Consider the following 26,526-nt stretch of genomic DNA (forward strand, 5'->3'; position numbering starts at 1 on the left):
GCCTTTGTCTGACCATCTGCAATCCAAAACCACCCTGGCCTACAACTTGCCACACTTTGTCCTGCACCCACTTCTCTTCCAGCTTTCTTCCCGCTACTGCAATCAGCCTGAAGAAGGATCCTGACCCGAAATGTCTCCTGTCCATTACATCTCTCCAGAGGTGCTCCCTGACCCACTGAGTACTCCGTACTCCAGTACTCTGTCTTCATTTGCAAGATTTCTATTTTGTGGTTGGTTCACACTTATATCTCTGTGAATGACAGATCCTTAACATACAAAGTGGATAGATAGCTGCTGTCATTACTAGCGAGGCAGTAACTTTGCATATAGGCTTCCTGTTCTGGAGAATCTATGGTTAATGTTTGTTGTGAGGCCGCAATCAGAAACAAAGCAATTAGGACTTCTAAATGGAACTTGCAATATGCTCTTGTGTGGGTTTAATAATTCATAGGCATCCTCCCTGCTTTTGAGTTTTTTATTACACCATTTGCATTTTAAATAGGTAGAGCTGGTAGTTTAATTTGGATTGTACGCAAATCTGTCAGTTCTGTAGTTTGGGTTTCGAGGTTCCTCGTGAACATGGGGTCATGATAAATTTGACGGCATGAAATCGGCAATATTGTTAAAACCACATTGGTCAAAATGTTTCAGTCTCGTGCTGCACTATTACGCAGCACAGAAACGCAGCTGGTAGAGCTGCTGTCCCGCAGCACCAGAAACCTGGGTTAAATCCTGAAGTCGGGTTCTGTCCGTGTGGAGGTCTTTTCTGGGACTGCCCGGGCTTCCTAGCACATCCCAAAGACGTGCGGATTTGTAGGTTAATTGGCTTCTGTAAAATTGCCCGTTGTGTGCAGGGAACATAGCACTATTGTGAAGGGGTGGCACAGGGGTAGACTTTGCAGCCTCACAGCGCCAGAGACCCACCGCGGGTGCTGACTGTACGAGATTTGCATGTTCTTCCTGTGGCCGCTTTGGATTTCTCCAGGTGCTCAAGGTTTCCTCCCACACTCCAAAGACTGGCAGGTTTGTAGGTTAATTGGCTTTTGTAAAGAAAAAATTGTAAATTGTTCCTAGTTGTTTTTTAAATGTGCTATATAAATAAATGTGACTTGACTTGACTAGTGTGTTGGATAGTACAGGTGTATTGGGTGGTCACTGGCCGGCTTGGAATTGGTAGGCCTAAGTGCATGTTTCATGTTTCATGCTACATCTCTAAACTAAACAATTTCAGTTTCTTCTTGCAACTGAAAACTTTTACCATTTAGGAGAGTTTGATGGAGAAACAGCACATATTCCATTCTTCATTAAATTATGTGTAGTTTTGCACCAGTAGGATAAGTCATTCTGTCCTCTGCTTACTGTCAACTGATGTACATTATCCCAGGCAAGTTCTCTATTTAAATGTTGAAATTTTCCATTTGGAATACATTTTCCATTAAACCTCTAATTGGAAGTTTTATAACTAAAAATCAATTTGTCATCTCTCAAGACAGACACCTATATTAGAGAATATTGAATTGATGCTGCTTTTATGATCTCTAATTTCCATTTAAAAAAAGTAATCAATTAGAAAATAACCACCATGAACTGATGTGTCAGTTTTCTCCGGATGCTGTCATCCTGAGATGACATTAACTTTATTATTTTCAATTTATGAGCACTTTTTTATCTTGTATAATTTGTTTAACTTGAATGTAGGCAATGGTCCTGAAAGTGAATCTTCTGTAAGAATTGACCTTTTGGGATTTGAATTAGTTTATTGTCATAGACAGCAGGGAGCTATGAAATTCCTTGTAAACGGTATAAATAGCAATGGTAAATATGTGTGCAAATAGTGGAATGGCTCAAGTTTGTAGCGTGAAATCTGTACCAGAAAGGAATGGTAAAGCATTGTATTGGAATAGCTGAAGGAGGAGTTAACAGTAGTTCGAGGCATTATCTCCAGGAATAGGGTGTGAGCAAGGTGTTTGGTTCAAGAGTCTGATAGCAACTGGGAAGAAGCTGTTGTTAAGTCCTGGCATCTGAGCTTTTAGGCTCCTGTACTTTCTCCCAGAAGGTAGAGAGAGAGATGGGAATGACCAAGCTGTGCACATAAATACAAAGAATAATTCTTGATTCACTTTCAGATATTTTAATTAAAACCTATTTTAACCTGGAAATAAATGCAAAGAATGCACTGAAATCTGAAAAGTTCTAAACATTTATTTAAAAACCTTTAACCTAGGAGTGCAACAGTTTAATTCTTGTGAAGATAGACACAAAAAGCTGGAGTAACTCAGTTTCTCTGGAGAGAAGGAATGGGTGACGTTTCGGGTTGAGAGCCCACTTCAGACTGATGTCAGGGGAGGGAGATACATAGATAAGGGGCTTCTTCAAAGTAGACGTACCCTTAATGAGATTTTGCAGTGGGCACTGTCTTTGTTCAAAGGAAAGCTCTTAAACATAATGTACTCTTTTCCGATAAATGTATGTTGATATTTCTTAAGTAAAAATAAAATGATGTTATTGTGCATTGGAAATGGTATGCTTCACAAACCTATATCTGTTCATTTGCAGGTTCTGGCCTGGTTTGAAGAAGGTGAAGAAACTGTAACTGCCTTTGTGGAGCCCTTTGTAATATTATTAATTCTAATAGCAAACGCTATTGTTGGTGTTTGGCAGGTAGGTTATCTTTTAGAAATTGTTTCACTAAGTGCGTATTTAGAAACATTTAGCATTGCATTTTCATTTTATTTTAGTGCTCAAGTAAAGTTTTATTGTGATTCTGTTCATAAAATATTGGCATATCATCGTTACATTCAACCTGTCTCTTAAAAAAATTACATGACCTCCTTATTCAGAAACCTAGGAGTAGAAATACATTTACCTGCCTTGTATTGAAATCAATCAATTGTTTCTTTGCCCAAGGCATTTTAATAATGCTGAGTTTATAATTTAGCAATGTAAATCTTAAGATCTTTTATTGTGCATATTTATTTTGGTAATTATACCCAATCAGATGGTGGTGGGTATATGGAATGAGCTGCCAGAGGAAGTAGTAGATGCAGGTACTGTAACAGCTCTTAAAAATAGCGGAGTCGGAGGATATGGCGAGAAGGCAGGAACGGGGTACTGATTGAGGTTGATCAACCATGATCACATTGAATGGCGGTGCTGGCTCGAAGGGCCGAATAGCCTACACCTATTGTCTATTGTCTATAAAAGCCACTCAGGTACATGGTTAGGAAAGGTTTAGAGGGATATGGGCCAAATGTGTTCAAATGGGACTAGGTTGGCATGGATCAGTTGGGCCAAAGAGCCTGTTACTGCTGTAGGACTGAGACTCAAAAAAAGCACATCAGCATGCTGGGCAAGTTACCACAATGGCATAGATCATTGAATTAGGGATCGTTACTATAAAATCTCATCTAGTTCAGTAATTAATTCAGGGGGAGAAGTTTACTATCCTTGTCCTGCCTAGTCCATGATCGACTTCAAACTCAGCAACATTTTCGCTCCTAACTATCTCCCCCGTTTGATGGAAGTTAGGGATGGGTGTTGAATGCTGATATTGCCAAAGGTATAAATTGAAATTAATAGAATATTGTTAGTGGTGGTATCTTGGGAGAAAGAAGGATCAAAGAAGCTTGTGTACAATGCAGTCAGGACCGGACTTTGGGGTGAATGGGCAAGTTTCAATTGAACAAATGAGGTGGTAGATACTTAAAAGCACTGAAACACAAATAACATTAGGGACGCGCTTCCGGTTAGTTTAGCAGCAGGGCACCATTCAGCTAAAGTATTTTCAGCTTGTCTGTTTTCATCTGTGGAATGTTAGGCAGCTCGTTTTATATTGATCCTCCTATTTTCCAAAGCAAAATTGCTGATCTGCAACCAAGGTTTCGGTTTACTTCCAGTGCCACATATAACCATATAACAATTACAGCACGGAAACAGGCCATCTCGACCCTTCTAGTCCGTGCCGAACACGTATTCTCCCCTAGTCCCATACACCTGCGTTCAGACCATAACCCTCCATTCCTTTCCCGTCCATATAACTATCCAATTTATTTTTAAATGATAAAAACGAACCTGCCTCCACCACCTTCACTGGAAGCTCATTCCACACAGCCACCACTCTCTGAGTAAAGAAGTTCCCCCTTATGTTACCCCTAAAATTCTGTCCCTTAATTCTCAAGTCATGTCCCCTTGTTTGAATCTTCCCTACTCTCAGTGGGGAAAAGCTTATCCACGTCAACTCTGTCTATCCCTCTCATCATTTTAAAGACCTCTATCAAGTCCCCCCCTTAACCTTCTGCGCTCCAAAGAATAAAGCCCTAACTTGTTCAACCTTTTTGAGAGTGTTCAAGTATAAACAAATTCATCTTCTCCCTCACTCCTTTTCTGTGTATTCATCCCTTTTACCACCGATTTCTCTCTATCACACTCTTTGAGCAGAGGTTATTTGCATGGTAATTAGTTTAGAGATAGTCCATGCCAACCATCGACCACCCCTTCACACTAGTTGTATGCTATCCCACTTTCTCATCCACTCTCTGTACATTAGGAGCAAATTTACAGAGGCCAATTAACACAAACTGGCATGTCTTTGGGATGTGGGAGGAAACTGGTATGCCAGAAGGAAACCCACGTCATCACAGAATGTGCCAACTCCACACAAACAGCACCTGCAATTAGGATTGAACCCAGGGCTCAGGAGCTTTGAGACAGCAGCTTTACCTCTGGAACGGATAGCTGCTTCTTATCTGGTCTGGCTCTATTTGCCTGAAGTCATTGCATATGTTCACTGACAAAAGTAAACCAGGAAGTTGTACATAACTATTAAGTGTTTACAGCTTGGCTGGAAATATGTGCAGTTTATGAGTTTGGAAAGCATGGATTATCTCTGATTTTAGTGGAACTTTGTGCAGTTAAACAGAAAGCAGTTGGATTTTTAGGAAATGTGAGATGTTGACATTGCAGCAAATATTGAGACAAGTTGTAGCAGCATGGCTGGGGAAGAATGCAATGCGTGTAATGGGATTGATTAAACACAATCTTGGATCTGTGCCACAGTGTTTGTTTCCACTTTAGTTGCTCAAGTGAGGAGGGAGGAATTTTTTCAGATAGTCGGTGATGGACAATGGGCAGGATGGGTGGAATTGATGTCTTTACTGTAATAGGTTGAATGAGTGAGTGTCTTCTCACTAATGTTTTATGTGTCCATCAATAAATTGGATCTTTTGCACACACATTTCTGCAGCAAATTATTTTACAAGCTATCGAATCGATTGGATTTTCTTTAAATATTTGATCTTAAGTCAATTGGGGAATAACTGCCTCACTGGCCTAAAGTGAGTTGCATGAAAGAATGTATGTTCATTGTACAGCAAGATTTGAGGCATATGATAAATTGAGGCAGTAAGTATGTATAATGAATAATGGGCCCAATGAACAAACACTGGTGTCTAATTTAGCCTTTCAGTTTATTTACATTCCAAAATTAATATTTGTTTAATGACCCAGAGTTCAGTGCAGAACTCTCAATGATTTTGAGAAAACATAGCAAGTTGTAATTTAAAATAGCTTATTGTTCACCAGTGTATGCATTCCATCGAATTTGGTTTGACAAGTATTGGCATGGCAGGTTCATCAAGTTTAACGAGCATGGGATCTAAGGCAAGCTGCATCATTGGATACAAAGAAAGACACATACTGCTGAAGTATCTCAGCGGGTCAGGCAGCATTTCAGGAGATCAGAGATAGGCGACCTTTCTTCAGGCTGCTGGAGATCTGGAGATCTTCAGATCTGCAGTTCCTTGTTTCACTAGTTGGATCCAAGGTTGGATCGGTGATAGTAGACGGAGGGTAGTGACGGAAGGATGTTCTTCTCACTATAAGTCTAATGACTAGTGATGTACCACAGGCCCAAGTCCATATGTTGCTGAAAGTGGCACCACAAGTCAATGGAGTGGTGAAGAATGCATATGCTATGCTTGTCATGTTCAGGACGTAGAATATAAGAGTTGGGATGTTACGTAGCAACAGTGCTAAACAGGGTTAAGCTGCACTTAAAGTGATGTGTGTGCTGTTTTGGGCAATGCACTAAAGCATGGATGTAATTACGCTGTATACATTGCGGAGGAGATTCACTAGCACGTTGCCTGGATTAGCAGATTTAAGTTATGGGGAGAGATTGGAGGGGCTGGGCTTGTTTTCCTTGGAGTGAAGTGGTCTGGGGGGAGATCTAATCGAAGTATATATGATTAAGGCATAGCTAGGATAGAGTCAAAATCTCTTTTCCATGATAGACATATCAAAAGCAAGAAGGTAGGGTGTGAAGTGAGAGGGGGGGGGGGGGGGGTATTTGAGGGAGAAGCTTTTTAATCTGTGGTCGATCGTTTGAATGAAGGAGGAGGTCGTGCAATTAGATAGAATTTACTGTGTTTGAGGCATTTAAATAGACATGATAGAAGGATGGACACAGAGTGCTGGAGTAACTCAGTGGGTCAGCCTGCATCTCTGTAGGAAAAGGATGGGTGACGTTTCATGTCGAGACCCCAATGCCTACTATGTGCTGAAGCAAAGCAAGAATTTCATTGTCCTATCAGGGACACATGACAATAAACTCACTTGAACTTGAACGAACTATTCAGTAAGTCTGAAGAAGAGTCCCGACCCAAAAGCTCATCCATCCTTTTTCTCCAGGGATGCTGCCTGACCTGCAGATTTACTCCAGCACTTTGCATCAATCTTCGGTATAAACCAGCACCTGCAGTTCTTAGTTTCTACAAGATATCGAAGGACAGTCACAATGTGGATAAATTATGATTAGTGTAAATGAGCAAAAAAGGTTGGCATGGACATGATGAGCTGAAGGCTGTTATGTACGCCTCTGACTGTTGGGTAATAGGGTATTGTCATTTTAATTTGCTTTTTAGGTGATTTTAGGATGCCTGTTCAAGGATTTGCCATGACTCCAGGTAGCTAGGTGGATCGACTTAAATATTGTGAACTAGGAAATCTATTTGCCTTTTAAGTAGTTGATTGTTATTGAACAAAAAGTGTAGTTTTTGCTCATTTGGGATTTGTCAACTATTTGGTGTTCTTTGCTATCATGTTGGAAATCAGTTCATAAATGTGGAAACTGAATGTAAAATATAAAGACAGCCCATTTTTATTACTAATAGGAGGCCAATTTCCTCTCCACGTCCGTTCTGATGTTGCATGAAACAAATATTGTTCCTTTTGCATTATTTGGCATCTGTGTTGATGTCATATAAATGTGGTGATTTGATGAAGTGGCATGGCGTGATTTAGCTTGGACTGTATGTAAAAGCCAATTATCACTCTGGATCAAATGAACTTGGTAACTTGTCTATCAGGTAATACAGGGGTCTTGTCAGGTTTACCAAAAGAGACAGCGCTGGTGGAACTCAGCAGGTCAGGCGGCATCTCTGGAGAACATGTTTCGGGTGATGTTTCGGGTTGGGACCCTTCTTCAGACTGAGGAAGGGTCCTGCCCTGAAACCTCTCATATCGATTCGCTCCAGGGACGGTGCCTGACCTGTTGATGTACTCCTGCACTTCGGTTTTTTTTAACTTAAAAATACTTGTTACCTAATAATTCTTATTTGGTATCTTGGTTCCGTGTTAATGGGTTAATGCCATTGCTTTGTTTTGAGCTGGGAAAAGAGAACCTGTTCTTTCAATTCATTGAATTAATTATTTTGAACATGGTGCATACCATTTAATTGTGGATATTTGAGAAGTCAAATTTGTATCCACAGCAAGGCACTCTTGATGTTCTTTTGACATTGTTTTCTTAGTAGGTGTAGAGGAAAAAAAGGATTAGATAACATAGACTGACTGGTAAACCTTCACTCGAGCCATTTTTAGTTTACTTTTCTGTGAAGGTGCTTCATTTTATTTTAAAGTCTTTTTTGTTAAAAAAAAATCTTATCTCAACATTACCAGTACTAACTAAGCTTTATGGCTTGTTGGGAGGCTAGTGGGATGGTATCAAATACAGAGTGTGTGTATAGGTGGAAAACATGTTAAAACATAGAGGTAGAATGATACAGTGTGCATTCTATTATCTCTTTGTTTTCTCTGTTTACTTTCTTTCCCCATTGCCACCCAATCTAAAATGTATAACACAATGGACAGCACGTAAGCTGAAGGCTGTTTGGGAACTTTATTCCAGTTGTACAGCTGGTAGAGGTGCTTCATCATGTTGCCAGTGACCCGGGTTCGATCCTGACATCTGATGCTGTCTGTGTGGAGTTTGCAAGTTCTCCCTGTGGCCGCATGGGTTTCCTCCAGGTGCTCCAGTTGCCCCCCAATGTCCCAAAGAAGTTATGGGCATCTATAAATTCCCCCTAGTGTGTGGGGAGTGAAAGTGGGATAATAGAGAACAGGATTTTCTCTGTGTGCTCTAGTTTCTTCCCACACTCCAAAGGTTTGTAGGTTAATTGGCTTCAGTAAAATTAGATATTTTTCCTAGTGTGTAGGATAGTACAGGTGTATGGGTGATTGCTGGTCGGTGTGGACTGTGTGGTGTTGAAGGGCCTGCTTCGCATGTCTTTCAATTCAAAGTCTTTCTGTTTTCTGTTTTAATGCACTTTGCTCAACATCTGCCACTCTGGCCATCTACATTGGAAATAAAAGAATGAGAATAAGACCAAAATATAATTATTGTCATATGTGTACATGTTAGGAATGTATGCACCAAACAATAATACACTGAATTGGCTTTTATTCCAACTATTTGGTTTAAGCATTAAATTCCAGGTATTTATTGGGAGAGTCTCGGACCAGAGGTCATAGCTTCAGAATTAAAGGGCGTTCCTTTAGGAAGGAGGTGAGGAGGAATTTCTTTAGTCAGAGGGGGGTGAATCTGTGGAATTCATTGCCACAGACGGCTGTGGTGGCTAGAATTGATCAAAGGATGCCGGTTGTCAGGACTATTGGTGTTGTACAGCACTGAGGAGGCCTGGTTCCGTGTCATATTTAGCCCACTCAACCAGCATCATTTAACTAAGTAATTCTCATCCGTGCCAACCAAGATGCCTGTATTTTCTCATTCTGTTCTTACCATTGGGATGAAGGTACGAGAGTCTGAAAACTGTGACCATCAGCTTCAAGAATAACCAGGTTCAAGAACAGCTTCTTTCTATCATCCATCAAGCTCTTGAACACTAACCTCAACTATGAACTATGAACTAGAGACTTTAGGATTTTTATGCACCAATATCTAGGTTATTTGTTGATTTAAAAAAAAATGTTTTGCTTATTACGTAATAGTCATAGTTATATAGCACGGAAATGGGCCCTTCGGTCTAGTTTGTCCATGCCAACCAAGATGCCCCATCTAAGCTCGTCCCATTTGCCCATGTTTGGCCCATATCCCTGTCCCAGAACATGTCCAAGTGATTATTATCCAAGTTAGTGGGTTTGAAAGTTTTAACTTCTGTGCACGTATGGTAAAATTAAGCTTATGCCTTGAAGATGGATGTTGTGTAAAACTGCTGAGTGGTGAAACTCTTAAATTGATTTGACAAACTTAGCAGTTTTATAATCTGCTCTTACAAAAACTAGTGATTCAGGAGTCCTGAGAAATTACAAATTGGAATGTACTTTTGGATTGAAAATTACATTTTGTTGGTTGAGTTATTCTTGGATTCAACAGGAAATCCATTACAATTCTTGGCTATTTCTGTATTCCTGATTCGTGTTCACTTGAAAAGCCAGTTGCCGCTGAGGATGTATTTTGAGAAAGAGACTTTTGTAGTTATTTTTGCTGGCACGATTCCATATTATTAAGTTACAACCTCTGAGTGGACAGCAATTGTCAATTCTTCCTTCCACAGGGGAAAAAAAAAAAATGATACTTCATATGCTGAAAATCTATTGTTGACTTTTTCTAAATGGCAAACAACTTCTCGCTTGCCCTTTCAGGAAAGAAATGCAGAAAATGCGATTGAAGCCCTTAAAGAATATGAACCGGAAATGGGAAAGGTTTATCGACAAGACAGAAAGAGTGTACAACGGATTAAGGCCAGAGATCTTGTCCCTGGAGATATTGTGGAAGTTGCAGGTATGTCAAAGACATTATATTAATGAATCTCTTGAAATGCTGATGATTCTGTGTTGAATATTTTCTTCAATAAAATATCTGTGGAGCCTTCTCCACAGAAGGTTGTGGAGGCCAAGTCAATGGATATCTTTAAGGTGGAGATTAACAGATTCTTAGTAAAGTTGTCGGGGGTTATGGGGTGAAGGCAGGTGGGTGGGATTGATAGGGAAAGATTACCAGGCATGATTGAATGGCAGAGGGGACTTGATATGGTTTACGGCCTAATTTTGCTCCTATAACTTGGGAAGATATGAAAATGGAACCCTGTGATCCGATGTACAGTATTCATGTGTATTGTCATGCCATGTATTTGTACTGCCATCCAACATCAAATCTATTGCAGTTAGAATCCATCGAGCCTTGGTTCATGTTTCTAAACCAAGCAGGGCTGAATACCAAGATATTTTGTGCCAAAATCAAATTGCTGGAAGAACTCGGCAGATTAGACAGCAGCTGTGGGGAGGGGAGGGAGGTGAGGAGAGACACACACAGTTTTGGAGTAACTCAGCAGATCAGGCGGCATCTCTGGAGACAAGGAATAGGTGATGTTTCGGAAACAAAACTGAAGAAGGGTTCCGACCCGAAGTATCACGTATTCCTTTTCTCCAGGGATACTGCCTGACCTGCTGAATTACTCCAGCATTTCGTGTCTGTCTTCAGTATAAAACAGCATCTGCAGTTCCTTCCTACATATCTGTGGGGTGGGTGGGGGGGGGGGATAGACCATGTATTGGGTCAATATCCTTCTTCAGACGATCTTTTCCCTCCATGGGTGCTGCCCGAGCTGCTGTTCCTCCCCCTCCCCCCCCCTCCCAGCACTTTGTTTTGTCCTCATGATTTCAGCATCTGCAGTTTCTTGCATCTTCACAATGACAAATTGTGTTATGTCGTGCGGTTCTGTGCAATGGTTGTCATAATACACGGCAAGTTGTGTAGATAAAAGCATTACATTAGAAGGTGATGACAGTCAGTAATTGAATGGGCAGAATTTGTGGCAGATGGAGTTCGGTGTGGGGGATGATTATAATTCATTACTTTGGATCTGTGGCAGATTAAAATATAATTACTGCTGTTAGTCTAGGAACAAAGTTACGTGGGCATCATTGTCCATAAATCCTTTTGCATGTTTTAAAAAATATATAACAAATTCAGTATAAAATATTGGAAGGTATATTGATGCTTTGCTCTCTTCGAAACCGTTTTGGGTAGCTTCCAATTTTAAATATTGCCAATCAGGAAAAATGTTGGCAGTGGGTAAAATAAGTTCGCTAGCATTTCACTGGGGATGAAAAGACTGACGGGTGGTATGAATTTCATCTTGATCCCTTCGAGTTGCAAAGTTGAAGGACAATTGACTTATTCAAATTGATGCATGATAGAAGTGGGAATAATTAACATTGACCAATGAGGAAAACAATTCAGGAAAATCCTTCACACAAGGGGTTGGAAAACTGCAAAGAAAATGTGGATGCTGAGTAATTTGAAATGTGCAAGACTGGGGATTTAGTTGAGCAACAATATTGAAGGATGTAAATTAAGTTGAATTGGAACTCAACCATGATCTAGTTGAGAGTTGGTACAGGCTCAAGGAGTTTAGTTCGGAGATACGACATGTAGACAGGCCCTTCTGTCCACACTATCGATCACTTGTCCACATTAGTTCTATGTTATCCCACTTTCTCATCCACTCCCTACACACTCGAGGCATTTTAAAGAGGCCAATTAAACTGCAAGTCCACATGTCTATAAGATGTGGGAGTAAACCCACGCGGTCACTGGGAGAATGCAGAAACTCCGCAAAACACAGCACCTGAGGTCAGGATCCGCGTCTTGTCGGGAATCATAAATGCTCGTATCAGTTAATCCTTGTTTAGATTTTTTTTGTAGCACAGTTCACAGGCAAATGGTGAATATTCAAAGTTGTTCAAACTGATCAATAAAGTTCCCGGTGGACTGCAGACCCTTTTTGATGATATCTAATATAATTTAGCTCATTGATTAGCTGCTTGTTGCCTTGTTTGTTTCAGTGAAGGTAACGTGTGACTGGCAAGCGGAGCAGCCAAGGGCAAAGATGTTGTAGCTATGCTCCTGATATTCAATGTCTCTGCTAAATACATTAGGCTGAATTTAAAAGAAAATTGATTGATACTGGCTTACATTAAGGATCCCAGGTTGCTGGCTTAATGTGGGACAGAATCGTAAGACTGCGGAATTAGAAATGTAATTGCTTTATGGTCCGCTGCTCTAGGAGGAACTTGGGCATTGAAGAGGTGAGGAATAGGTGGTGTTCAAATGAAATTTCCAGTAATCTGAACTATAACTTTTAATATAAATGAATATGGAAAAGGGAAGCAATCTATGATTTTCACAATATTTAATTGTGCCATATTGTGATTTAAATCCCAGTTGAGTTTTGATGATGATTTGTCTTCCTTCATTGTGGCACAGCTGGTCGAGCTGCTGCCTCTCAGAACCAAGAGACCCGTGTTCGATCCTGACCTTGGGTGCTGCCTGTGTGGAGTTTGCATGTTCTCCCTGCTCCGGTTTCCCTCCCTCATCCCAAAGACATGCGAGTTTGTCGGATAATTGGCTTGTGTAAATTTTCCCTTTGTGTGTAGGGAATGGATGAGAAACTGGGACAACATAGAACTAATGTGAACGGATGCTCTACGGGTGACGTGAGGTGGAGGGCCTGTTTCCGCGGTGTATCACTAAAGTTAATTGCGCAGATGCCCTCCCAAATCCCAAAGACGTGTGGGTTGTTGGTTAATTGGCCTCTATAAATTGCCCCTAGTGTGTGGCAGTGGATGCGAAAGTAGGGTAACATAGAACGAGTGAGGATAGATGATCGATAGTCGACTAAACTCTCTCTCTTCCTGTGACATGAAAGGCACTAATGTTTTATTTGCAATTTTTTTCCTTTTCAATGTCGTGCACAAGACTTGTACACCATATATAATTTTGTTCTGTATGTTGTCTGTGCTGCTGCAAGTAAGCTTTTCATTGTACATGTAGCCCTGTTTCGCCGAATGCAATCAACCCGGCGTGCACAATCAAATAGAACAAGTTGTCCTACAACTTTAGGCTGTGCATGCCATATGCAAGAAGAAGACTGTACTTATGCATATGGCCATGAATTTGACGACTATCTCTGTTCTATGATTAGAAACATAGAAACATAGAAATTAAGTGCAGGAGTAGGCCATTCGGCCCTTCAAGCCTGCACCGCAATTCAATATGATCATGGCTGATCATCCAACTCAGTATCCCGTACCTGCCTTCTTTCCATACCCCCTGATCCCCTTAGCCACAAGGGCCACATCTAACTCCCTCTTAAATATAGCCAATGAACTGGCCTCAACTACCCTCTGTGGCAGAGAGTTCCAGAGATTCACCACTCTGTGTGTGAAAAAAGTTCTTCTCATCTCGGTTTTAAAGGATTCCCCCTTATCCTTAAGCTGTGACCCCTTGTCCTGGACTTCCCTAACATCGGGGACAATCTTCCTGCATCTAGCCTGTCCAACCTCTTAAGAATTTTGTAAGTTTCTATAAGATCTCAATCTCCTAAATTTTAGAGAGTATAAACCAAGTCTATCCAGTCTTTCTTCATAAGACAGTCCTGACATCCCAGGAATCAGTTCGATCTTTGTACCTGTTGGAAGTGTAGGGGCTGAGGTGCTTCCAACTCTTACCTTCTGCATCCCCACACCTGGCTCCGCAGCCTCCTGTGTCTCTTAATTGACAAATTTAGCAATTGGAAGGGAAGTGGGTGCTTCATGAAACCTTGACTAGCAGAAATTGTGACATTGGGTCACAATGGTCTTGTGCACTACAATTGTAGTGCATGTTCTGTCATGATTTGTGTAAAAATCTCTACAGATTCTCACTAAAGTGTTTACCTTTACCTTTTATCAGTTATTATTCAACACAAACTTAAGATAGAGAGGGTGAAAAATAAATGAATTGAACAAATTCAGTTCCTCGTCTGTTTACAAGAAAATTAAATGCGTAGGAGAATAAAGGCTTGTTGCAGGTCATCAAATGAAAATTAGGTTTGCACTAAAAACGTCATCGTTCCATAAATGGACTAAAAACACACCATAGTAAAAATAACAATTAAATCCTATTCTAGCATCATGTTGATATCTCAAATGTGACGACATCACTAGTTGAAATAGTATGCTGATTATGAAAAAACTTGGGACATTTGTCCCAAAGAACATTAAGACATAAATTTCTAAGTTAAAACCTTCAGTTGGAAAGAAACACAGAAAACAGACCAGCAATGTATAAGAACAACTCTTTGCACAAGTACAGATTAGGGCTTATGCTCGCTCTTGACACCGGGCTGGCATCTCCAGTGACTTTCTTTATTTCACATAAGAGAACAGAATGACTGGGAAACAAGGGGGGGGGGGGGTTCTTGGGGCTAAAGGGATATGGGGAAAAAACAGAGATTTTAGATGATCAGCCATGATCATATTGAATGGTGGTGCTGGCTCAAAGGGACGTATGGCCTACTCCTGCACCTATTTTTTTCTATGTTTCTAAATCCTCACTGATCATGGTCTATGAGTCCGAGTCAAAGATCCATTTGCAGAGGGAATGTTGAGTTCCAGGTCTAGGAGTCTGACATAGGTGCCCGAGTTATCCAGATACTCCAGGGATGAGTGTTGGGTCATGGAGATGGTGTTTACTGTGGACCTGGTGCGTCGGTAAGCAAACTGCAGGGGATCAACACTCTCTGGCAGGATGGAGTTATTGTGCGCCATGACCTGCCTCGCGAAGCTGTTCACGGTGGATGTTAGAGCCGGCGGACAGCAGTCATTAAGGCGCATTACTTTGTTTTTCTTTGGCGCTGATATTGGATAGTGATATTAAAGCAGGAAAGACTTAATGATGTGCGTAAATACTCCTGACCGCATGGTCCATGTGGGTACTGAGGACATGGCCAGGGACTCCATTGGGCCAATTGCTTTTTGTGGATTTACTCTAGGTATGGATATATATAAAAACAACAAATAGCATTTTTAACATAGAATAGTAAAATACTGCCCAAGCACACAGACGCTTTCTCCCACTATGACTGCCTACCCATGAAACTAAACTAATCGCCTGCACCTAGACATGGTCTTTATTCCTCATGACTGTTTCCTAAAATTCCTAAAATGTGGAGCACTTAACAGTTAAATATATAGCCCTTTACCATAGTGGGAAGTACTATAGCTTTTCAAAGATTTATTAAACAAAATTTGATGCCAAGTTGCATAAGATTTTATGATGTTTATCCACTTGCACGAAGGTTAATTTTTGAAGTGTCTTGCAGGAAGGGACGGAGAGGATCAGTAAGCGAATTCTAGTTAATGTTTTGAGATCAAATTGTTATTCTGCTGTATTTACCTGACACGTGTTTAATTGATTTGATTTTAGTACAATGTTTCCCTTAACAGCAAGTAGCGTGTCTAATACCTGCTGTAACTTTTGAATCTGTCATTTCCATGATAACTTGTTCCTTAATTCTAATCTTGCCTGATTATTGTTTTGTACACAGCCATTAACTCTGTCCAAGTAGTCAACAAGTATTGTGCCTTCCAGAATTTTCCTGGATCCAACTTTTTTTAATTCGGTCAAACTACTTCCCTTTACCAGGTGAAAACCCAAACTAGACGGGTTTTCCTCAACTCAATCCTCTAATCTGATCAAAGGCTTTTGCTTTTCTTGGATCACTACTTTAATTCTAAATATCTCTTGTTGCACGGGGAACAACATTTGAAAACATTACTTCACAGTTTGATCTCATCCAACTTTAGTGACACCTCTTTAGATTTGCAAGTCTTAAAACTGAACATTTTACATATTATGACACCTGATAATTGGTGGTTTTACTGGCCCATCGGCTACAAAATCAATCTGTACGCTGCCCTATTCTAAATCCTGAGGAGAATAGCTAAGGTGAATGCAGAGGTGGGGTTGGGGAATCCAGAACCAGTGGGCATAGGTTTTGGGTGAGAAAATATTTTTAATAGGAATCTGAGGAGCAACTTTTATCTCACATTGGGTGATGGGTACATGAAATGAACTGCCAGAGGAGGTGATTGACGCAGGTTCAATAAAATGAAGAGATTTGGACTGGCATTAAGGGACTTAGGCAGGTAAGTGGATAGGAAAGGCTGAGGCATATGGGCCACGAGTGGGCAAATGGAAAGAGCTTGGGTGGGGCATCTTGTTCTGGTATTGGCAAGTTGGGCTGAAGGGCCTGTTTCCATCCTGTATGCTCTTGTCATAAGAATTTGTTATGCAATGATATTGCCTGCTTCTCCATAGTCTGACCTTTGACCTTTGTTGGACTCCACTTGCCACCATTTATTTTGCCATTTAGAATAACCATGTTTGTTTTTGCAAGCCAAGAGGCACAATTTTATGAAAACTTTTATCTCCTTGTTTGGTAATTGTAGAACCTGCTGAGTTCATACAGCCGTTTCCCTTTGCTGCATGCTGGAGGGAAGAAATCCTTCTGTAAACAAACATTGCTCAGGCAACTGCACTGTCACAAATAAACTGACCAAAAAGGTCAACTAAAACAATCACTGCAGTCTTTTAGTTTTAAGTTATCTCTTTCTAAGGGTACTTACTACATTATCTCAAACTGGAATAAATCTTTTCCTTTACTTCTGCTGAACTGGTTAAAAAAAATCATCTTGTCCAAGTGTCTGTGCCTTGGACAAGAGGTAAAACGGTGGACCAGTACACGTATTCATCTGGTAACCAATGTTGGCACTTTTCCTCCTTTCAATGTTGACCCATTTCCTCCTTTCACATATATTCCTTCCTCTAGTGTCACATTTCAAATGTCTTCTATCCTTGTCTTCTGTCACGTTTTTGTCTTATCATCCAACCTTAGTCCACCCCAATTTCCAATCAACACCCCCCCCCCATCCCCCCACACACCTGTATCCACCTATCACTTGCCAAGCTTTGTCCCAACCCCATTTCTCCCAGTTTTTATTCCCCCTCTACTGTAATCAGTTTGAAGAAGGGTCCCGAACCGAGATGTCACATATCCATGTTCTCCAGAGACGCTCCCTGACTTGCTGAGTTAATCTATAAGTTTGGCAAATCAGTAGTTCCTTGTGTCTACAAGGAAATTGGTTATGTGCATGTTTGTGCCTTTGCCTCCCTGCTGGAAAACTCACTTTAGACATTTGTAAGGATTTGAAAATTGAGAATTTCATTTTTTTTATAATATTGAAATTCACCATGCAAGTTATTTATTTAGGGAAAAGCAGCACAGATAATGAATGTCCTTTTAATGCATGTATAAATATCCTACATTTACTCTTACTCTGTCTTGGGACTTGAACAGCTACTTTAGAATGTAAATTAGAGAACGAAATAAAGTGTTCCTGTAATTTATTTGCCTTCAAATATGTATTCTTCCTTTGCAAAACTTCATTGACTATTTCCCTCAGCAACAGGTTATTCCCAGAAAGCTTATATTTGGTCTCAGTTTGCAATCCGCACGATTCAGAAACTTTTATTTTGCAGATGTTTTGTGATCCTGATTGTCACCATTAACTGTTTTCGCTCTCTCTAACCGTGTGCAACCTCTGAGGATTGTAGTTTATTTTTAACTCCCTCGGAGAGCTCAGGGTGATCTTTTCATCCAAAAGTAGTTCGCTGCCCAGCCGCTGGTGAATGAAGGATGCCTGAAATGGCTGTGCATTGTGCAGAGAATAGACTTGCTCAGTGGAATTGTGCTCTGGAAATTGGAACACAGAGCACCTGTTTATTTCTCAGAATAGATTGCACTTGATATCATTTCCAGGTGACGTTGTGCCAGATACAAAACTGGATTGGGCAGTTCCTGGCAGTACTCTTCTTGACATGCCTACTGTCAGGTAGAAAACAAAATTGGAATGAATAGAGTGGTAAATCTTCCCTACATTTAATATAAAAGCCAGGATGCAGCTTTATAAGATCTTGGATAGGCTGCATTTAGAGTTTTGTGTGCAGTCTGGTCGCCCCATTGGTCAAAGACTGTGAAGGCTTGAGAATGTCGCGGAGAAAGTTTACCAGAAGATGTTTAGATTAGTGGGTATTAGCTGTAAGGAGAACTTGAATTGTTTTCTCTAGAATGCCAGAGGTTGCAGGGAGATCTGGTAGAAGTATATAACATTATGAAAGGAAGAGTAGAACCCTGAATGGAAAAATCAATCACCAAAGAGGGCTAGCTTTTAAGGTGAAAGGAGCAATGTTTAAAGATGATGCCGGGACAACTTTTTTAGAGGGTGTTGAGTACCTGAAAAGCCCTGCCAGGGCTGGTGGTGGAGGCAGATTCGGTGGTGACATTGAAGTAACATTTGGATAGGCACATAGATATATCATGAATGGAGGGGTGTGGATTATATGCAGGCGGATGACATGTTTTGCACAGATATTGTGGACCAAAGGGCCTGTTCCTGTTCTGTACTGTTCCATGTCCTGTGTCCTTTGCAAGGACTTTGGGAGACAAAGGACACTTATTGTCACATACACCAATTGGTGGAGTGAAATTTGAGTTGCCATGCAGCACACAAATAAGATAAACTCAACACTTTGGAATTTAACATAAAACATAAAAAACATCCCCTCACAACGGAAACAGCGTTTCCCACTGAGGGAAGGCACCAAAGTTTAGTCTCTTCCTCTGTTCACCCGTGGTCGGGGCCTATTGAGGCCTCCACAGTCGCCGTGTTTCAGGCCCTCGGACGGAAGAACACTCTCAGCGGCCCGGAGCCTCCGATTCGGCCGCTTCCTACCAGAGACCGCGGCTCCCGAAGTGCACAGGCCGAGCTGGGCGGGGATTCAACACTGGCGACCTTGGCGAGAGATCCCAGGCTCCGCGATGCTCCGCCCGTGGCTGGAAGCTCCACAGACTACAGCTCCACGGTGTTGAAGTCGACAGTCACAACACTCCGAAGCTCCAACACGGCGATTCCCGGCAAGGCATTGCTCGCTCCGCGATGGAATCCCGTGCTACGCCGCTGCTGAAACCGAAGCTCTGGCCGGGCGAAGATGTTGCTCGGAGGATAGACGCATCCTCGACCAGGCAGTGACTAAGAAAAACGGTTTAGTCATTGCAGTAGTTAAAGCAGGGGTAATAATAATAATAAATTTTATTTATGGGCGCCTTTCAAGAGTCTCAAGGACACCTTACAAAAATTTAGCAAGTAGAGGAAAAACATGTCAGGGGAATGAAATAAATAGTAGAGACATGACTAGTACACAAAGTAAAGACAGAATACAATTCAAAACACAATATGAGGCAATTAATGCACAGATGAAAAGGGAGGGGGACGTGGGGCTAAGGATAGGCAGAGGTGAAGAGATCGGTTTGGAGGCGGGACTGGAAGATGGTGAGGGTCACGGAATTGCGGATCAGGGGGGAGGGAGTTCCAGAGCCTGGGAGCTGCCCTGGAGAAGGCTCTGTCCCCAAAACTGCGGAGGTTGGACTTGTGGATGGAGAGGAGACCGGCTGATGTGGATCTGAGGGACTGTGAGGGTTGGTAGGGGGAGAGGAGGTCAGTGAGATATGGGGGGGCCAGATGGTGGAGGGCTTTGTAGGTGAGGATCAGGATTTTGTAGGTGATCCGGTGGGAGATGGGAAGCCAGTGAAGTTGTTTGAGGACTGGAGTGATGTGATGCCAGGATTTGGTGTGGGTGATGAGTCGGGCGGCTGCGTTCTGGACCAGTTGGAGTCGGTTGATGTAGATGGAGCTGATGCCAAGGAGAAGTGAGTTGCAATAGTCCAGTCGGGAGGAGATGAAGGCATGGATGAGTCTTTCAGCAGCGGGAGGTGTGAGAGAGGGTCTGAGTTTGGCGATGTTGCGGAGATGAAAGAAGGAGGTTTTAATGACATGGCGGATGTGAGGCTCAAGGGAGAGGGTGGAATCAAAGATCACGCCATGGTTGCGGGCCTTGTGAGATGGGGAGACAGTGGTGCCGTCGATGGTGAGAGTGGGGTTATTGATTTTGCTGAGTGTGGCTTTGGAGCCTATGAGGAGGAATTCTGTCTTATCGCTGTTGAGTTTGAGGAAGTTATGTTGCATCCAGGTTTTTATAGCTGACAAACAGGAGCTGATATGGGAGAGGGGGGGTGGGGATTTGGTGCCGAGGTAGATGTGGGTGCCATCGGCGTAACAGTGGAAGTCCAGGTTGAAGTGGCGGAGTATCTGACCAAGGGGGAGGATGTAGATGATGAAGAGGAGGGGGCCGAGTACGGAGCCTTGGGAAACGCCTTGAGTGACTGTGGCAGAGGTGTGGTTGTGGAGAGAGATGAAGTGGGATCTGTTGGAAAGGTAGGAACGGAGCCAGTTGAGTGCAGAACCTTCAATGCCAAGGGGCGTCAAACTACTGGCCCGCGATGGGCTCCACTCCGGCCCGCGGGTTGATTTGGGGGAAAATAAGTATATTCACGAGCATTTATTATGTATCTGTACAGCAGTCGCTCTCTCTCTCTCTCGCCGCTCCCTGCGCCGGCGCCGGCAGCTTGTTGCACGCGCGTGCACAACTGATCCGGCCCACATGAAGTTGCATTTTGCCCATTCCAGCCCGAGACCTAAATTGAGTTTGAAACCCCTGCATTAAAGCATAAGACAATGGTTCAGTGGTGCTTGTCACGTGTACAAGGTGTCAACACCGTGAAATTCTCTTTCTTACAAACAGTCCAGTAGGGTATTACCATACACAGATCCTTGATTAGCAAGTTTACAGGAAATTAATCTACTGAGCCTGCAGGCAAGAGGCGCCATGTTTTGACACCATTTTCAAAATTCACGTTCTTATGAACGGGGCCTGGTGCAGGCCTCCAGCCATCTCTAAAATCTGATGTTAATTTCCAATGAGACGATGCAAACATTGGGCGACTTAACATTGCATCTTCAAGACTCAAGACGGGTCGCTCAAATGCACTCAAGTCTGTAGTGAACAGGAAGTAAGTGTGTTTTCTAGCTCTTAGCTGGTGAGATGCTCCTTCCATAGGCAGCATTCGGTTACCACCTGGGCATTCTGTGGTGGGCTAGAAATCTCAAGGAGATTGTTTATAGTAATATGTCCTGATATGGAACGATGAAATTCTTGCTTGCCGCATCACAACAGATTTGTAAACATAGTACTCTGTAAAGACCACAAGTCTGTGTAATTTGGAGCTTATTTGAAGGTGATGTAATGTTTAATAGCCAGATGGTCGTAGAGAAGAAACTGCTCCTGAACTTGGAAGTTAGTTTTCGGGCTCCTGTTCCACCTTGCCGATGGCAGAAGTGAAATGAGTGTGGCCAGGGTGATGTGGGTCTCTGATGCTGGCTGCCTATTTTGAGGCAGTGACTCCTGTAGATCTCTTTGGTGGGGAGACAAAGATGTGCAAAGAGGCTTCTCCCCAGAATCATTAGAGAAGCCTCATTTTACCCAGACCCCTCTCATGAGCGATGGACCATCTCGCTCAGTTTTGCAAAGCTGTCATCACTAAGGCACTTGCTATTCTTTGCAGACATCTTTGACCAGGCTATGGGTCATCACTGTGTCTGAGTGGTGATCCAAGCTCTCCACGTGCAATGATATTAGTTAATTTAGTTAGTGCCGATGTAGATGATGTCAAGATGCACAGCTGAGAATAGTTAGGATGCAAAGACAGAAAAGGGAAGGGTTTGTGGATGCAAGAAGCAAAGGAATTGTCTGTTATTGTGGTGGAGGCCAGGAGATTGCTCTGAATGATGTCCAACTTAGAGCGGGTGCTGAAAGCTTGTTGATTAGTCGAGAGTCTTAAGAGTTTTATTGTCTTTACTGCTGCTTTGTGTGAAGGGGGTGTTAATAGAAAGGTGAACAGAAACAGGAGGGATGAACTTTGCTGGGACCGATAGCCTGGACACTGCAGATGCTTGAAATCTGTAATCAAACTGAATGCTATAAATATTTTGCAGGCCGGCCAGCATCATATGCAGAGCTTATCTTACCAATTGACCTTTCTTTAGAATAGGCCAGTTCCGAAAAACAATTGGTCTAAAATTGTTCCCTTCATGTAATGTGCCAAGTTGTAAGACGAGGAGCTGTTTCTTGAGCTTGCGTGGGATTTGCATTAATAACTTGGTGCATTTGCTGAAGATTTTCACTCGATTGGAATTGTGGACCAGGAGAGTAATGTTCTCGTGTTGAATGTCATATTCCTGAAGGAGCGCATGAATCCTTCATCCTTGGGGAGTGTCAGAGATTATCGATGTTCAGAGGGGTGGATTTTGGAAAACTAGGACTAGTCACTACTCCACTGCATTGCCCAACTGCATTAAATGTGGTACGACCTGCACAAGTGCAAGGATCCAGATGGAAACTACAATGGAACTCATGATGAATGTTTTGTTGCATGTTTTACAATCTCACCAATTGAAAATGGCAAAACTCGGTCGGACAGGCAGCGTCTGGAGGGTATGGATAAGCGATATTTCAAGTCGGGGACAGTTTCTTCCCCGCTGTTATCAGGCAACTAAACCATCCTACCAACATCCTCAGAACAGTCCTGAGCTACTACCTGCCTAATTGGAGACCCTCGGGCTATCTTTGGGTTTTACTGAACGTCATTGCACTAAATATTATTTGCGTTATTCCCCCTATCATGTATCTGTACACTGGATGGCTCAATTGTAATCATGTATTGTCTTTCTGCTGACTGGTTAGCACGCAACAAAAGCTTTTCACTGTTCCCTGGTACACGTGGCAATAAATTAAACTCCTTCTAATGACACTGGAGGTAGAAGAGTAAAGATCCTCTGGATTGTTTTCTCCAGATGCCAGAGGTTATGGGGAGATCTGGTAGAAGTATAGAATTGAGGGACATAGATAGGGTACATAGTCAGAACTCCTCCCCCCCCCCCCCCCCCCCCCATGGTGGAAATGTCAAAATACTAGAGGACATACCTTTAAGGTGAGAGGGGTAGAGTTCAAAGGATTATTTTAACAGTGGTAGATGCCTGGAACATGCTGCCAAGGGTCATGGTGGGGTTGGATCCAATAGTGGCATTTAAGAGGTTTTCAAATAGATACATATATATATATACAGGGAAAGGAGAGAAACAGGCCCTTTGGCTCAACATGTCCGGTCCACACTAGTCCTACCTGCCTGCATTTGGCTTGTATCCCTCTAAACTTATCATTCATGTGCCTGTCCAAATGCCTTTTCAAACATTGTGATGGTACCTGCCTCAACTACCTCCTCTGGCAGTTTGTTACATATACCTCCCACCCTTTGTGTGTTTCCCCTCGGGTTCCTATTAAATCTTCCTCTCTTCACCTTAAACCTACGTCCGCTGGTTCTTGATTGTTTCTGTTTCTCGCATTTGAATTTTACTTAACACCACACGGGTCTAATTTAGTGCAGATGGCCCAAAGCTTGGTGGAAGGGGACAATTTTAAGGAGGATTTTTAAAAACAGCGGGGTAAGGCAGCAACATTTTGGGAAAGAGCAAAAAGGGTTTAACACAAGTAGTTTTTTAGCCAGCAGCTGATGTTTGTTCGTAATGGGGTTAATGTGGCATGGGAAATAGTAGAATGCATGGAGCAATTATTTTGCATGACTTTGCGTTTCCCAGTGTGAGGAGGAGGGAAGCAAGTCCAGAGGTAACACTGGCGTGGGTGTGGAATACAGAAACAAAGCTGCTTTCTTGAGCGACAATTTCTTTTGAAGTCTGCTGCACAATTGCCAGCATTTCCATGCGTTTGGTTGGGTTTAAAGATGCAGCATGCACTCTAAAGACGTACAGGTTTGTAGGTTAATTGGATATTGTAAATTGTCCCTAGTGTGTAGCGTAGTGTTAGTGTATGGGGAGATCGCTGGTCAGCACGGATTTGGTGGGCCGAAGGGCCTGTCTCCATGCTGCATCTCTAAAGGCTAAAGTAAAGTTCCCCGTTGCTGAACACTTGCTCGGCACCTTACTATTCATTGTTTTTAAGCTGTAGTTGGGCGTGAATGTGTGCTGCAGTGTTGAAGCAGGTGTGTGCAGTGTGACATCTTTGGCTTTCCTGGCTGTGGATGGCATTCCCATGTAGGGAAGTAGCTTAGTACCTAGCTGCAGGGTGCGTCTCTGGGTCTGGGATTCTAGGCAGCCCTCCAATGACATTTGTGTGTCCTGGTGAATGCCTTTGTCACCAGAGACACAGCCGGAAGTATTTGCCCAGCTGGTTCCATCTGCGTGTGACAGCAAGTGATTGCAAACCATCTTTGTAATTGACAGAGCACTGTTCAAAAATAACAGCAGCTTGCAGTGGCATCAGTATCACCTGTCGTATAACATTTGTGGAAAAGAAAATCTGAGAAGCAATTATACATTGCGACAGGGTGCTTTTAAAGTGGTGATACTTTGAAGGTTATGGGGCGGCATGGTCACGCAGCGTTAGAGTTGCTGCCTTACAGCACCAGTGACCCGGGTTCAATCCTGGCTGCGGGTGCTGTCTGCACGGAGTTTGTATGTTCTCTCCGTGACAGCGTGGGTTTTCTCCGAGATCTTCGGTTTCCTCGCACGCTCCAAAACCGTCTAGGTTAATTGGCTTGGTGTAAATGTAAAAATTGTCCCCAGTGTAGGATATCGTCAGTGTGCGGGGATCAATGGTCAGCTCAAACTAAACTTTAGAGACAGAGCACTGAAACAGGCCCTTCGGTCCACGCCAACTAGTGATCACCCCATACACGCACTCTATCCTACACACTAGGGACAATTTACAATCTTTACCAAAGCCAATTAACCTACGATTCTGTACACCTTTGGAGTGTGGGAGGAAGCCGGAGCACCCATGGAAAACCCACGCATTCACGGGGAGAATGTACAAACTCCGTGCAGACAGCACCGGTAGTCAGGATCTAACCCGGTGTCTCTGGCGCTGAAAGGCACCACTGTGCTGCCCATATTTTGTAGTTGAAACACTCTCCCCCCCCCCCCCCCCCCCCCCCCCCCCCCCCCCCCCCCACAAAGGTAAACCTGATTAGCACAGTATAACTGCTTTCTGCATTTGCACGGTTAATTAGTTAGATTGAGCTCTGCCTTGATGAAAGAACCAGATTTGGATTCCCATTATTTGAATTTGTAGAATATCTGAGCTGTGCGTTCAAATAGCTCTTGATGTCTCATCAGGGATTTATTGATAGCACGACCAGTGTTCAACAAAATGTCAAGTTACAAAAATACAAAAATACTGCAACAGTGATGTAGAGACTGCTGTTTTTTTCACGCATGTGTTCCAAGATGTGGAACATACGGTAATGTCACTTTTTTTGCTGCATTCAAGAGCAAATTTTATTTTTGCGCACACGACTTATGTGACTATAGTCGGTAACTGCAAACGTGCCAGTCCCTTTTTAACATGTTTATTTACAAACAAACTGTTATTTTGGTGGTAACTGCAGTTTATGACCACTGGAACTTAGGAATGTAGCGTTTCACACACATTCCTAGATTGATGGTGAATGTTGGTTTCCATTACTCCATCTTCCTGTGAGTTTCCTCAAGTGGGTCAATGTGACTTGTTTAACAAACTTAATTCCTCTTTCCCATCCACCCCACAGCTGATGATTCAAATCACTTTTTTTCAGCTAAAAATACCTTAGCAAATTTTAGGGATTTAATGTAAAGGAGATTAATTAGAACATTAATCAGAGCCATGTGGTTACTCCTGTAATTTAGTCTCAGATACAGTGTGAAAACAGACCCTTCGGCCCACTAAGACCGTGCCGAACTATACACTAGTTCTATGTTATCCCAGTTTCGCACCGTACACACTAGGGGGAATTTACAGAAGCCAATTAACCTACAAACCTGCACATCTTTGGAATGTGGGAGGAGACCAGAGCACCCGGAGAAAACCCACATGATCATAGGGAGAACGTACAAACTCTGTACAGACAGCACCCGTGGTCAGGATTGAACCAGGGTCTCTGGTGCTGTCAGGCAGCAACTCTACTGTTATGCATGTGTGTACCCCTAAAGTGTTAACGTTTCCCACAGAGTAGTTGTTTGCACATTTGTGTTTTTCAGTTCCTGATTTATGAATAGAGCAATAAGCCCGGGGAGGGAAAATTACTGCATTAGAAACTGCAGAATGATTCAGTCTTTCAAAACTAAAGTCTGTAGGAGTAAGAAATAGTAATACTGAGTCTGTTCCGTCGTTCAAGTATATCACGTGTCCCAATTCCACGTGGCAGCCTTGCCTCAATGTTTTTTAATACCTTAGGTTAAAAAACAGATTTAATAATATCAATCTATTGCTATAAATTACTATTAACAGAGTTCAAATTTCTACAAACAACACCGTCTGTCCATTCCCTCCACAGATGCTGCCTGACTCACTGAGTTCCTTCAGCACTTCTGTGGTTTGCTCAAGAATTCAGCACCTGC

At 42.4% G+C, this 26,526-nt stretch overlaps 1 protein-coding gene across 2 annotated transcripts in view; it reads left to right on the top strand.

Moving 5' to 3' along the window:
* Positions 1-26,526, top strand: part of LOC129709409 (sarcoplasmic/endoplasmic reticulum calcium ATPase 2) — a 102,037-nt gene that overhangs the window by 12,946 nt on the left and 62,565 nt on the right. For both annotated transcript variants that reach the window (XR_008725506.1, XM_055655765.1), the window contains exons 4-5: positions 2,557-2,661; positions 9,940-10,078. Coding sequence is in view for 1 of the 2 variants with exons in the window: in XM_055655765.1 (XP_055511740.1) it covers positions 2,557-2,661; positions 9,940-10,078 (244 nt within the window). In the remaining variant the exon portion in view is untranslated. The remainder of the gene's footprint in view (positions 1-2,556; positions 2,662-9,939; positions 10,079-26,526) is intronic.

This window comes from Leucoraja erinacea, chromosome 25 (assembly GCF_028641065.1).
Source record: "Leucoraja erinacea ecotype New England chromosome 25, Leri_hhj_1, whole genome shotgun sequence".
NCBI lineage: Eukaryota > Metazoa > Chordata > Chondrichthyes > Rajiformes > Rajidae > Leucoraja > Leucoraja erinaceus.